At 43.3% G+C, this 14,141-nt stretch overlaps 1 protein-coding gene across 1 annotated transcript in view; it reads left to right on the forward strand.

The window, feature by feature from the left end:
• The window catches only part of cadpsa (Ca2+-dependent activator protein for secretion a), a 171,978-nt gene that overhangs the window by 40,159 nt on the left and 117,678 nt on the right, over window positions 1-14,141 (forward strand). The window contains exon 2 of the mRNA XM_080000884.1: window positions 9,099-9,212. Coding sequence (XP_079857010.1) covers window positions 9,099-9,212 — 114 coding nt within the window. The remainder of the gene's footprint in view (window positions 1-9,098; window positions 9,213-14,141) is intronic.

Consider the following 14,141-nt stretch of genomic DNA (forward strand, 5'->3'; position numbering starts at 1 on the left):
ATAAGGTGTCATCTATTTTTAATAAAAGTTTGTATATTCTGGAAAACTGATTTTTCAAGTGACCGATATGAGTGAGATGTTCAATCATTTCAGGTGGTTGTAGGATGTTGTTCGTCAATTTGATTTTAACTTTTAGAGACTGCTGTAATTGAGGGAATTGAAACAAGCCGTGGCCACTGATATTATACCTTTGGGTCAAGATTGGGAAGGATATAAGCAAATTGTTTTCAAAAATGTTTTCCAGATGAGTAATTCCTTGTCTTTTCCAAGACCTAAACATTATTGGTCTGTTTTGAACCTAGAACACGGACTTCCACTTCTGCACCTTTTTCTTTTTGCACATTTTTAACTGTACATTTTACACTCTGTATAGATGTTTATAACATATAGATATGTTTATATATATATTTATATATAAATATGTTTCTTAATAATTATATGTTGTATGTAAATATGTTGCATGTAGATTTGGAGCTGTAACAAAAGTAATTTCCCCCGGGGATTATTAAAGAATTTCTGATTCTGATAGAAATCTGGGTTGTGCCAGATTGGCGTAAATTTGTTTGGAGATAGTGTGACCACTGAGTTTGAGGAATTTCCACCAGGCTGACAGAGTTGTTGCGACAAATGGGTTTTTAAAGCAATTATGTTTCCTTATAGATTCAGTAAGGAATGGGAGATCAGATAATGATAACTCCTGACATTCAGATTGTTCAATGTCTTGCCATCCATGGGCCAATTGTTGCTCTGGTTATAACCATTTAATTAGAAATTGAAGATGGTTTGCTAGATAGTAGTATCTAAAGTTTGGGGCCGTTAGGCCTCCACAGTCTTTGTTTTTCTGTTGTGTTGCTAGTTTAATTCTCGGTTTCTTGTATTTCCAATAAAATTTGTTGACTATTGAGTAGAGAGTATTAAACCAGTGTACTGTTGATTGAACTGGGGTCATTGAAAATATATAGTTTATTTTTGGAAGTATATTTATTTTCACTGCTGCTATCCTACCAATTAATGAGATGGGTAGGTTCCATCGAATGAGGTCTTCTTCAATGGATTAGAGCAATGGAGTGAAGTTAAGGGTAAACAAATCTGATAGATCGGGGGAGATATCAATACCAAGGTATCTAACATTGCCCGTTGTGATAATTAAGTGAAGTTTCTGGGTTGGAGCATTACAGTCCCCCCCACTGAGTGGTAAGACTGTGGTTTTAGTCCAATTTATTAAATAGTCTGAGATCGCTGAGAATATAGATATAAGATTGAACACCTCCGGTAGGGATGATATTGGGTTCCGTATGTCTGCATAGAAACTGATTTTGTGAGCAGAGTTTCCTGTTTGTATGCCTACAATATTACTGTTTTAATGGATAGCCGCTGCGAGGGGTTCAATAAAGATGGCGAATAGTAAAGGGGAGAGCGGACATCCTTGTCTTGTGCTGCGTTGTAGGGTGAAACACTGTGAAGTGTAACCATTGGTGATGACAGAAGCAGATGGAGAGTTGTAGAGGATTCTGACCCATTGAATGAGGGACTCTCCAAAGCTACATTTGTTGAGGGTTGAAAAGAGATATGTCAAATTAACTCTATCAAATGCTTTTTCGGCATCCAAAGAGGCAATAATGAGATTAAAGTTGTTCCTTTTAGATATGCTCATCAGACTGGATAAACAACGCATATTGCTGGATGAGTGTCTGCCTTTGACAAATCCTGTTTCTTATAATCTTAAGGTCGCATTTAATAAGGCTTATGGGTCTGTAACTGGAGGTGAGGGTTGGGTCCTTTTTGGGTTTGAGCAAAACAGAAATGAGAGCAGTATTCATGTGCGGAGGCATGGTGGAGGTTGACTTGACCTCTGTAACCATTCTATTGAATAATGGGGAGGTAAGTGGCCAGAAGTGTTTATAAAATTCCACTTGGTAGCCATCTGATCCAGGTGTTTTATTGTTGGGCATAGAGAAGAGCGCTTTCCTGAGTTCTTCAAGAGTAAGTGATTGATCTCAGGTGGTAGCTTGCTCTGTCGAAAGTTTAGGAATGTTAATATTATTATGAAATGAGTGAATGTTTGATATATTTGATTCATTAGCCGAGTGATATAGGTTCTCATAAAAGTCTCTAAATATGTTATTGATGTCTTGCGGAGAGTCTGTTTTTCTGCCCTGTGAATCTTTGATGGCTGTAATAAGTGATTTTTCTCTATCACGTTTCAATTGATTGGCAAGAAATTTACCTGATTTGTCATTGAATTCAAAATAATTTACAACTTGTTCGTTGCATAAGAAATTGTCTTTTGATGGATGATAGTTTCAAGTTGAGATGTAATTGTCCTGATCTCATTTCGGATTTGCTCAGATGAGTGGGCTTGTTGGGAGTGCAACTCCTTTAGTCGCCGTTCGAGTTTATTTTGGCATTCTGTCCTTTCTTTTTCTTGTGAGTAGAGAATGAAATAATACTACCTCTTAGTACTGCCTTAGCTGTTTCCCAAAGTAAGGATGGTGATATTTCTGGGGAGTCATTCAGTTCAATAAAGGAAGTCCATTCTCTTGAAAAGAAATGGTTAAATTCTTTATCTGTCAAAAGTGAGGTGTTAAACTGCCACCTGCCGTGGGTCTGGTTTGTTTCATTTATTAGGTTGAAACTAATCGGCCCGTGATCGGAAATAGGGTGGATTTCTGGATTCGTGATTTTGGACAGTGTGGAGTTATTTGTCAAGAAAAGGTCGATTCTAGAGAAACTTTGGTGGGGAATAATATGTGTATTCTCTAGAATGTGGGTTATTTGATCGAGAAACAATCCCCAAGAGCAAGATCACTCATCTATTGTTTTATAGTGTCCGACGAACGCCAGGATTTGGGAATATTTCTGGCTTGAGAACGGTCTAAATTTGGATCCAGTTCTGTGTTGAAGTCTCCTCCCAATATGATAATTGATTCAGAGAATTCTAAAAGTTTTGAAAATACATTGTGAAAGAAATTTGGGTCATCCTCATTGGGGCCATAAATATTAGCTATGGTTAATTTGATGTTACCTGAAAAATCCCATTAATCATTATGTAAGGCCTTTCGGTGAGTTCGGATTTTGCTATGTTTAGCAGGTGAGCCCAAGCCTCTCACATTCCAATTAACAAACTTAATGGGTGTCAGTGAAGCTAGTTAGGGGGTGATGGCACAGTGCATCCAAGGCAATAGCTGTACTACCGTTCCCATGTTTTCCCATAGATAAGTCTGGGGTTTCCTCCTTTAAATTCCTTTTCACTGCCATAGTATTGTAGGAAGTTTGTAGGGATACATAACTATACAAACAAATAACAAGTAGACAAAGATAAACACAGAACATTGCCGGATTAGACATACATAAAGTGAAAGACATTATAGAGTGAGAGTGATAGAAGTAAGGAGAGAGGGATTAGGGAGGTGAGATGATGAGAGAAGTATGGAGGGGGAATTAGGAAGGTGAGATGAGAGTAAACGATATTTTAAATCCTGACATAGATAGCATGCCTATTCCTACATCTTGCAGTATATAATAACCAGAATTACAAGAATACATACATTATGATCAGAATAACCAGGGTGTGGTGGTTCTCCTTCAGGACAGGATACAGCACCTTCCGTCGGCGGTTGATCTCCCGGGGGAATTGATCGTTCATGCCTAGCGTTGTTCCTTTCAGCTCCTTGTGCTTGAAGTGTGAAAACTTAGCAATGATGGAGCAGGCACAGTTCCCCACGTGGTGTCCCAGTCGATGAACTCGGTGAAAGGTGACCTGCTTCACGGTGTCTGTCGGGAGTTCCCGGGGCGGTGGGGAGAAAATCTTTCACCATATTTTCTGGGGACTCGGTGTTATTCTCTGGGATCCCAGAAAATATGAGGTTGTCCCGCATACTTCTGGATTGAATATCCAGGATAGTCTCTTTCATTATTTTATTACATTTTTTTACAACTTCCATCTCCGCTGTGAGACGCTTCACGGAGGTTTTTCAGATCTGCGTTGTCTTTTTGCATCTCGCGGACCGTGCGGGGCAGCAAATCAAGACTGGCTTTGATCTCGGTAATGTCTCGGAGGAGTGGACCGAGCATGTCCAGCTTCTTGTTAATCTTATCTACGACACTAACCTCTACGGCACCCGGTATGAGATTGTCTGTGTCCGTTGCTGAGTCGGTCTTCTTCCTTTTCGCGGGATTATTGAGATCCTGGTCATCTTCCATCACGTATGCGTTATAAAAAAAATCTATATAATCCTCGAGGTCCTCCTCAATCTAATCCCACATTCCCCATTCCCACATTCAACATAGTTACCACAATTACATTTTTTGTCTCTACATTCCTGAATCTGTGTGTCATGAGCAAACCCAGTTTTCGAGGTTCCTCACGCAGATACTCGGAGGGATTGTGCAGTACACCTAATGCCCAAAGCTACCTCTCCTTTAGGCAGGTAGGTTTTAAAGGTTGCAGGTTAGAAGTATTGGGAGTGGGAGGTTTATTTTCAGTTGAAACCTAAGGGGAAAGGAATAAACATGATGATATTGTTCCCTACTTTGAGTTGTTTGGTGACATTTACATGTTACTATACACTGTATAAATGCCTTGAATAAACGTAGAAAAAAAGTGTGTGTTTAACTAGCCATTTATTTACAGGAAACTGTATAATCACTTATAACATAAGGGCCGTGCCATAAAAGCCTCTATCAATAGTAAGGTAGATACCAGCTGCATTCGCTACACAGCACTGTTTGTCTGGGGGCCGCACTTTTAATTTAATTTATAAGGTTTGCAAACAGAACGTTGTTGATCCAACGAGCTGTGATAATATAGCTACTAACAACAGGGTATTCTCAGGGTTATTGCTGGGGTCTGGATTGACAAACTACCTTTCTGTGTGTAATGGATGGTTTTGGTTAATAGCATGTTCAGAGCTGACATCCCACTGGGATAATTAGGGTTTTGTGTTAGCCATTCACATTTGAACCTTGAGCATGAGCTTTTTCATGACCACTAGGGTTTTTATTAGTTGCCAGTGCATATTATTGTAAGCTGTGAAATCACTCACTAGCCATAATCAATGAACTGACTTCACAAGCTCCTCTGTGTGATCATCAAATGGCCCCACGTTTCAATGACGCTCACAATTATAATTTTTTTAATGTACGTTAGACATGCAATACCTTGCGATCAAAGAGAAAAGCCACATCAACCCATAAACCACGCTTATACACTCCAGAGATTAGTAAACAATCCCGTCGGGATCCCCAACATAACTTTATGCATATGTGCTTTTATAATGTGTTTCTTTGCACTTTGTCTTAATGCTTTTTATGTAAGCACTTTGAATTGCCTTGTTGTTGAAATGTGCCATACAAATAAAATTGCCTTGCCTTGCTATTTGCACCGTTTTAGCATTCTATTCACAAAAGATAACAAGATTACAAACACGGCCATAAAGTTTTGCTGCTGAGTGCAATTTGCGCTCGTTTTGCATCTGATCCCAATGATCCATGTGGCAAAATATATGATCTATGCGTCTTGGGTGCGGTCTCCATTGGAGAGTCATGATGCGTTTACGGCCTCCTAGACCCTTGCCTGTTTAACAAATGATTAGTCTTAAATTAATATTAAACTTAAAAATAATTATCGGATGGTAGTTATTTTGATTTAAAGTGCTGAATGAAAATGTAAAATTTTAAGAAATCCTTGGAGAGGCTGCGCCGGTGCTATGCCAAATCCTGATGAGGGGATTTGAAAAGAATGGAAATTGTCCGGAGAGGGACACCCGATGAGCCTGGGGTCCGGGCTGTCCATGGTCCTGCAGGTTCGAGGCCATCTGTGGTTCAATGCAAGTTTTGACAACTTTATCACTATTTCCTATAACTTTGAGTTGTTTTTTTGATATATTTTGAGTTTAATAGGAGATATAGAACCATTTTTGTCAATGTTAGTAATGCCTTATTTGTACAAAAACGTATTCAGTTTCAAAAAGGTTGCTTTTGGAGTGTGTTTTGAAAACCATAATAATAGTTTTATTAATAATAATAATAATAATAATTAATTAATAATCTCAAAATATTATTTACAAATCACTGAAAAATCTGGGCGTGACACCCCTTATAAATGCGCTTCAGTTGCACAAGCTCCCTGAAGTTGATCACACAGCGGAGCCTCTTTTTGCCTTTTCTTGTTTTGTCTTGCGCAGTTACCACCAGGTCCCTGCAGACAGTAAAAGCGTACACTCTAACTCGTGTGGCTATTAGTGTCGATGTTATTGAATTGGAGGCTATTTGCAATTAGGCTCATTTACGGGGATGGTAGCTCAGGCGGTAGAGCTGGTGGTCTAGTGATCTAAAGGTTGCTGGTTCAATCCCAGGCACCTCCTGCTAGCATGCTGTAGTGTCCTTGAGCAAGACACTTAGCCCCTAATTGCTCCTGATGGCTGCGTCCGTCGGTGTTTGAACAGTTGTAAGTCGCTTTGGATAAAAGCGTCTGTTAAATGACTAAATGTAAAATGTAATGTACATGTAAAGGGGGCCAATTTTGAACCAAGTGCATTCATAATACTGAATTTAAGTACGCGCAAATAGCACCAGCGCTCCAAGACACTATTTGTGTGGCAGCGCAGTTAACAATGCATTTCATCGCTTGCGGACGCTTGGTGAATTAGACTCTCGCTTTTTCTGTTATTTGCCCCAGTTTAGCGTCCGCAAAAGCCGCGCGATTGCTTTGTGAATATGCCCCAGAATCTTTTTTTTTTTTTTTTTTTTTTTTTTTTTTTTTTAAACAAGGATTGGGTCATGGTTAAGGGTTGGTGCATGTTGTACAGACAGACAAATATCATACGTATCATAAAAAAAGCTAAAAGTGACCTATTTTGCTCCTTTGTAACAATTTAATATAGGTCTCTAAGGTCCCCAAAACATGTTTTTAAATATTTTTGCTGAAAATACCAGATTATGCATTCAAGCTATTGTAACGGGAGTTACTGTAGCTTTGTTACTACAGTTCTATGAGGGAGGCGAAGCCCCTTAGTATATCTATTGGTATATCAACAATTGCATATGTGGAAGTACTGAAATTTATGCACTGAGCGCGAGAGCCCACGGTGGTGATGATCACAGCCTGTGACAGTCCATGCTGTTCAAGCCTACGCCGTTCAGGCGCCAGGTCAGCAGAGGACCTCCCAGGACCGGTAACGAGGTCACCGAGCACCCGTCTTGCACCCAGCGGCGATGTACCGTGTATGAACGTGCCCAGGACCTGGTCTTGCTGGTGGTCTGGTGATTCACGTGCCCTTCCGTATAGAAGGTGCGTTCCTTCTATACAGGAGGGAGCACGAAGCCACTTGCTCCAATGTATGCTTATTATAAAAGCATAGACACGAGGAGGGCCCAGAACTTCCTGTGTGTGTGGGGGGTCTGGGGCCGCTCGCTCTGTTGTACGCCCAGGGCGCCTTGGACGCTGGACGTCAGCTACGGTTGTAACGCTTATCCTGCGGTTGTCAGAGCGGGGTGGGGACATGGAGCAATGTTCTCCCCTACCAAAAGCAGGTGTAGGGAGAGCTGTCTCCTGTCCTACTCCCTCCCTCTGAGGCGCTCAGTGGTCTCAGTGAGAGCACCCCTGAACAGCCCTGTCTCAGAAACGGGCGCGGAAATCCGCACTGCTTTCTCTGACTCGTGCATGGTGGTCCGGGACAGCCAGAGATGTCGCTGGGTAACCACCGACAGCACCACAACACGCATTTAGCCTGCGCCTGGGAGAGGTGGAGAATGGCGGCAGAAGCCTTAGACACTTTCTCTGCCGGCGAGGTGATGGGCCAGCATCTCCTTGAGTCGTGGTGTGCCCATCCTCTGAGCCTCGAATCCCATTACGTTCCGTGTAAAGGGATAGAAGGATGAGACCCGAATGCGGGCTCTGCCCTGTTCTATGAGCCGATGGGGTTTGAGCTTTACTCTGGGCTCCATTTTATTTACTCTGTAAACTTTCACTGATTTCACCTTATCAATATACTAAAATCTGTTTCTCAACAAATTTGAGGTGAGAAGTAAGCAACCCAGTTGCTGAATCTTTACTCATATTAGATCCCAAGGACTAATTTAACTTACTCGGATTGGGGGCAGTTCTAATTCAACCGAAGTGATGTATATTACCAAGATGACGTTAGGGCAGGAAAGCTGAATGAATCGTTCCACCACATGTTTTCTGAACTGACAATAAACTGACTGAGTTGTCTTATTTCACACTTCCACCTCTTGCCAGGTCGAAGTGATTAAAATAAATGATGTCCAAGGTGGGATGGTTTGCCACAAACTTTCCTGCCCACTTCGAGCTCCTGGATGTATGCATTTCTTTTGCTGAAGTACATCCTCTGCAGACCTTCTTGGTGGTTAGCTCCCACTTGAGGTCCTGAGTAATTATGGTACCTAGAAAACTGAAGGAAAGAAAAGTATTAAGGATCTTGTATTTAGGATATCTTCTTGTAGTCACACTGTGCATCTACTCTTTGTCCTTATATACATAGAAGAACGTGATAATGAATTGTCATCATAATCATCCCTGATCCTATAGGTTTTGCCCTATAGGATGAGGGAGGATTTCTACACACAGAATAATAAGGGTTCTTTAAAATTCTTTGTAATTCCACGAAGAGACATTACCGAATGGAGAATGACTTTTCGTAGCGGGTGGTTCTTTATGTCCCACATGTTGTTCTTTTAGGTTGTTTTCTTAAAATTTTATTTAGTTATTTGAGTTATCTGATGGTGGGTGATATGAAAAGAACCTGGGTCCAAGGGAGCGGGGCTACTAGCTGGTTTAAATTTTCCACTATTGCAAAATACCATAATTAAGTGCACTTAAACAAAAACTCAATGCTGGTTTCTAAGAAAAGAACCTCTCAAACCAAACAAACCTTGGTTTGAGAGGTTAGTTCTTCAATCATTAGAAAAATAAACCACTATAACACTAACCACCTATAACAGTCCTGAGGATGAGAAAACATCACCTTACATCTGCCGTCAAATTAACAGAAAGCCTAATAATAAAGAATCAGGCCCAGAGGATATAGAAATGGGGGGGGTCTGACTTTTTACACATTTCTCCTTTACTCCCTCAGATCAGCAAGCAGCAGCTGCAAACAGTGAAGGAACGCTTCCAGGCTTTTCTCAAAGGAGAGACCCAAATTGTTGCAGACGAGGCCTTCATCAATGCAGTCCAGAGCTACTATGAGGTGTGTGTGTGTGTGTGTGTGTGTGTGTGTGTGTGTGTGTGTGTGTGAGATACACACATATATATATATATATATATATATATATATATATATATATATATATATTTATTTATTTATTTATTTATTTATTTGTTATTTTTATTTTTTTATTTGTTATTTTTATTTTTTTTCACTGTTCAGGGTTGTGTGTTTAGGTAATGAATTAATGTTATTACACAAGGCTATGCTTTCTCTGGTTTAGAAGGAACACATCCCATCGGCAGTAAAACTAATAACAGCATAAAATGTTATTATTTACTTAGATTATTTGCATTTAATACTATTACTAGACTATATTACACCAGCTATTCATGCTAATTAAAAAAATTGTCACTATCAGTTTATCACAAAGTAACGTTAATTGGCTGCAATGCCTTCACGCAGAGTTAAACTTTATGTTAACTTTGGTAAACTTTGACACTCAAATTTGTGTCACAGATGAATAGTAAAATTGCTTTCACAGTGTTGGCATCTGTGGTGGGGCAATATAAAATAAACAAGCTTAAATAATTTTTACTGTATTACAAAATCCCATTTTAGGATTTATCTCCTAATCCTGCTCTGAAAAAATACAAATTGTTCCATTAAAGGGAAAGGGGTTCAGCTGTGAGGCATGGTTAGATTAGAGTAATTCTTGCAACATATATGACATAGCAATCAACCCATCCGTGTTTGGCAAACTGGGTATGCTCTGAACTATTTATATACAGTATTGTAGCGAGCTCGGGCTTCTTCGAGCAAGCAAGAGGCAGTAGATTTGACTTCTCAACCAAGAGTGATCTTTGTTCCTCAGAATGCTCAGCATTTAACCACCACACTGTTATCACGGCAGGCACGTCACTAATGGCACATACACTCTCACTCCGAGTGCAACAATCTTAACACGTAAAAGTAATAACAATCTATCATAACACATGTAACATGGCTAACTAACAATGGCATAACAATTAACATTACTGTAACTAAGAACACATAAAACAATCCCCTTCCCCGACAACCCCAAAACACACAATAAACAAAGCATGCTGGGAAATCTCCGCCCTACCTATATTCCCCAACATGCTACATTGCCCCCACCTGGCTGGTTAGCTGTCCCCAGCAACCCATGTGTCCACCACAAAGTCTCTGAGGTGTTGGGGAGGTTGAAACTGTCGCCGGGCCCGCCCAGGGGATCCCTCGGCTGCTTCCTGTGGCAAGGCACAGACTGGAGGCTGCCCCTCTGCCCCTGACTCACCCTCAGAAGGAGCCAAGGGTCCGTAGGGAGCAAGCCGATCTCGATGAAGAACCACCATCCAGTTCCTTTTGATCAGCCACACGCTGGACACCACATCAGACAGTCTCTCAAGGATAGTCCCACCCAGTGGCTCATCAGATTTTGGGGCGAGGCCTTCCTCTTCCTCTCGGGGTGTAGACCCACACTTGCGCCCTGGAGGAAAAATTCTCCCCTTGGGTGCGCTGGTTGTAAGCCCTTTTCTGATGGGACCCAGCGTCACCGAGAGCCTGCCTGGTCAGTTCATGCACCGCCTGGAGCCGCTCCCGAAGGTGGTGAAAATAGTCCATGCCCGGCTCTCGGGCCACCTCTGATTCATGGGGCCAAACACCAAGTCCACAGGGGTGCGGTGCTCGTGTCCAAACATGAGGGCTGCCGTGCGCTTGGTGGATTCTTGCACTGCTGTCTGATATGCCCAAAGGACCAAGGGCAAGTGAAGATCCCAATCTCGCTGCTGGTGGCTCGTCAGAATTGGGTTGGGTCACCAAGGTGCAGTTGAAACGTTCGACCAATCCGTCACTCTGTGGGTGCAGCGGCATAGTCCGGGTCTTTTTAACGCCCAGCCAGCAGCAGACCTCTGCAAACACCTGAACCTCAAAGTTCCGACCTTGGTCGCTGTGCAGCTCCTCTGGCACCCCGAACCAACAGAACATCTCGTCCACCAGGTATGCGGCGGTGGTGGCGGCACTCTGGTCGGGAACAGGGTAGGCTTCGGGCCATTTGGTAAAGTAGTCCATGGCTACTAGGATGTAGTGGTTGCCCCATTCTGTGGCCAGAAAAGAGCTCAAGATGTCCACGGCCACCCGCTCCATGGGAGCCCCCACCCTGGTACTGCTGCAGAGGGGCACGTCGAGTCGGCCCTTTCTGAGTGGTACAGGTGTTACACTGGTGGACGTGGAGCTCCACGTCTTGATGACACCCTGGCCAGTAGAAGCGGGACCGGAGGCTATGAGGCGTCTTGGTGACCCCAAAGTGACCAACCCCCACAGAGTCATGGACGAGCTGGAGTACTCTGGAACGTAGCTGGCGGGGCACCAGGAGCTGGAAGACGTTGCGATGGCCACCGGGAATCTGCCAGCGGTGATGCACGGCTGATGAGGTTGGCCCACTGCGAGTAGAGAGCCTTCGTCTCTCCATGTCCAGTGCTGAGACCGCTGGTCAGTCTGGTCTGTGGCCTGCCCTCAACCACTCTTGAACCCGGGCGAAGACAGGGTCTTGGCTCTGCTCGTGTTGGAGTTGGTCTGGGTCAATGTTCTCAATGCTGTGGTTGTCGCTCGTGCTTGGGGGCTCTTGGTAACCATCGTCGTACGCTTGGCTGTCTCGTAGAGCCGCCACCTGTAACGTCGCTGCATCCGGTGCCTCGACGTGTTGACAGTGCCAGCACTCTGCCTCCTGACAAGGGCTGTCGCGACAACGCATCTGCGTTGGCATGGAGACGGCCAGCCCAGTGGCGAATCTCAAAGTTGTAGTCCTGTAGTGTCTCTAGCCCGGGCCAGCTGTCCCTCTGGTTCTTTGAAGTTGAGGAGCCAGGTGAGGGAGGCGTGGTTAGTGTGCAGAAGGAACTTCTGCCCATATGGGTGACAGCCAGCAGCTCCCGATGGGTGACACAGTTGTTTCTCTCAGGCCGACTGAGGGAGTGGCTGAAGTAGGCGTTGACCTGTTGACCATGTACCCATCATCGTCTGACCAGCGATGGACACTTATCACCTGGTCCCCGGGCGCGTCCACGTATGCTGCCCACTGCTCCTGGTTGTGCCCCCGGAGGAGCCTTGCTTTGCTGAGCCTGCATGCCAGCTGCCAACCTCTGAGCAGTAGCCGTCGGTTCTTGCGTTGATTGGTTGTTAGCGTAAATGAGCATGCTTGGTGGAAAAGTGACGGTTGATGTTGTATTCCTTTAAAACCGCAATAGTTTCTTGGCAAATAAGACATACAGCCTTTGACCGGACTTCAGTAAAAAAGTACTTAGTTGTCCATTCCTTATTAAACACTCGGCACTCACTGTCGACTTTTATTTTCTTTGGCCCACTCATTGTTGCAGATGGGTTCAGAGTAGAAGCAGAGTAATAACAGAGAGTAGCTCGGGCTCCGCAAAATCAAGTCACTGCGCCTAATGCGCCACCTGGTGAAACGCCAGGCATTACAGGTCAAGGTCAAATTAATACAGTCATAATTATGAATTCTGTACGCCCCTGGGGTGCAGGGTCTCCTCGCGCTCCCTTGGACTGGGTCATGCTCCTCGAGGCTGAGCGTGGGAGTTGCTCCATGGCCCTCTGGCTTCTCTGGGGGGCCTGGTGTTCTGTGGCCACAGGGCAGGGTACCCGGGGATTTCCTGCAGCCGAGGGTTGTCCGCGTGGCTGTGGAGTTCGGGGGGGATTCGGGGCCCCTTGCGCTGCTTGGAGGCACCGCGACATAATACCGACCTTCTACTCCATTACCAATGGGGATAAGTCATGTACACTCACCGGTGGACATCTTACACACGCACGCACGCACACCTGCTTGGCGTGCACCCCAGCACCCTCCTGGTTGCATTCCTCTCCTTTCCTCCCTCATTTGCTGCCATAATAATGACAGGAAGAGGCCACATGCCCAGTTGTAGTTCCAGTTTTCCTGGACCTAATTCAGTTTTTCAATACATGCTGTTGTCCAATGTTTATGTTTTTGTGCAAATGTTGTTTGTTTCTATGTTTAATTGTCTCACCCATTGTGATTCTCCCCCTCTTGGAGTAGTGATCAGTTGTTTATAAACCCAAACATGGTAAAATAGTTCTCCAAAGAGGGGGGTTGGTGGCGGTTCTGTACAACAAAAAGCTGTGCTCTTGTCATCCTACAGGTCATCCACAGGACAGAGTTATTGTAGCAGTTCTTGATGATTTAAGAATTAATTAAGAGTTGCATTGGAGGCTGAGAACTTGAACTCCACTTGCAGACTAACTCTGTCCTGAATGCAATGGCATACAAATACTCTGTGTTGTAGGCCCAGCATGCTGACAGCACAGGTTTGAAAAAAAAAAAAAAATAATAATTCTGTACCAATCTTCGGCAGGCCGGATGAAAAAGACCAACGGGCCGGATGTGGCCCGCGGGCTGTAGTTGGCCCACCCCTGTTCTAGAAGCTACTTGAAAGTTATACTAGGTTAGCTAGTTTATTGAAATATCATTTTAAAACATAATGGGTTCCTGCACATTTCGATAAAAGGACATAGAAGGGTGGAAAGGAATTTGAGAGGATTATTGAGATGACCAATGAAATCTGGGAGGAGAATCAGCTAACGTTAGCTATGGATGATCATTTCGTTTTCACATGTGATTTAAATCAAGCTAGTAAAATTTGAAAATATTAGGACATGAACTACCATGTTAAATGTAGCTAACTACTTCTACTACTCCCAAAAGCTTGCTTGCATTAGCTTGCATTTGTGAACATAACATGAAGGCATTATTTGACAAGCTATGTAAGTTTCCCAAAATAGGGCAGGGAATTGGAGGATTGAGCGAAGGGTGACATTGCAGGAAGGATAACATGGAAAAAAAGAGAAAAACAGAATCAAACTTATCTCGCAGTATATATTATTTAAGAGTCAATTTTTTTTGTTAGTTTGTTTTGTTTTTGTAGAAAA

This window comes from Zeus faber, assembly GCF_960531495.2.
Source record: "Zeus faber genome assembly, chromosome: 5".
Taxonomy (NCBI): domain Eukaryota; kingdom Metazoa; phylum Chordata; class Actinopteri; order Zeiformes; family Zeidae; genus Zeus; species Zeus faber.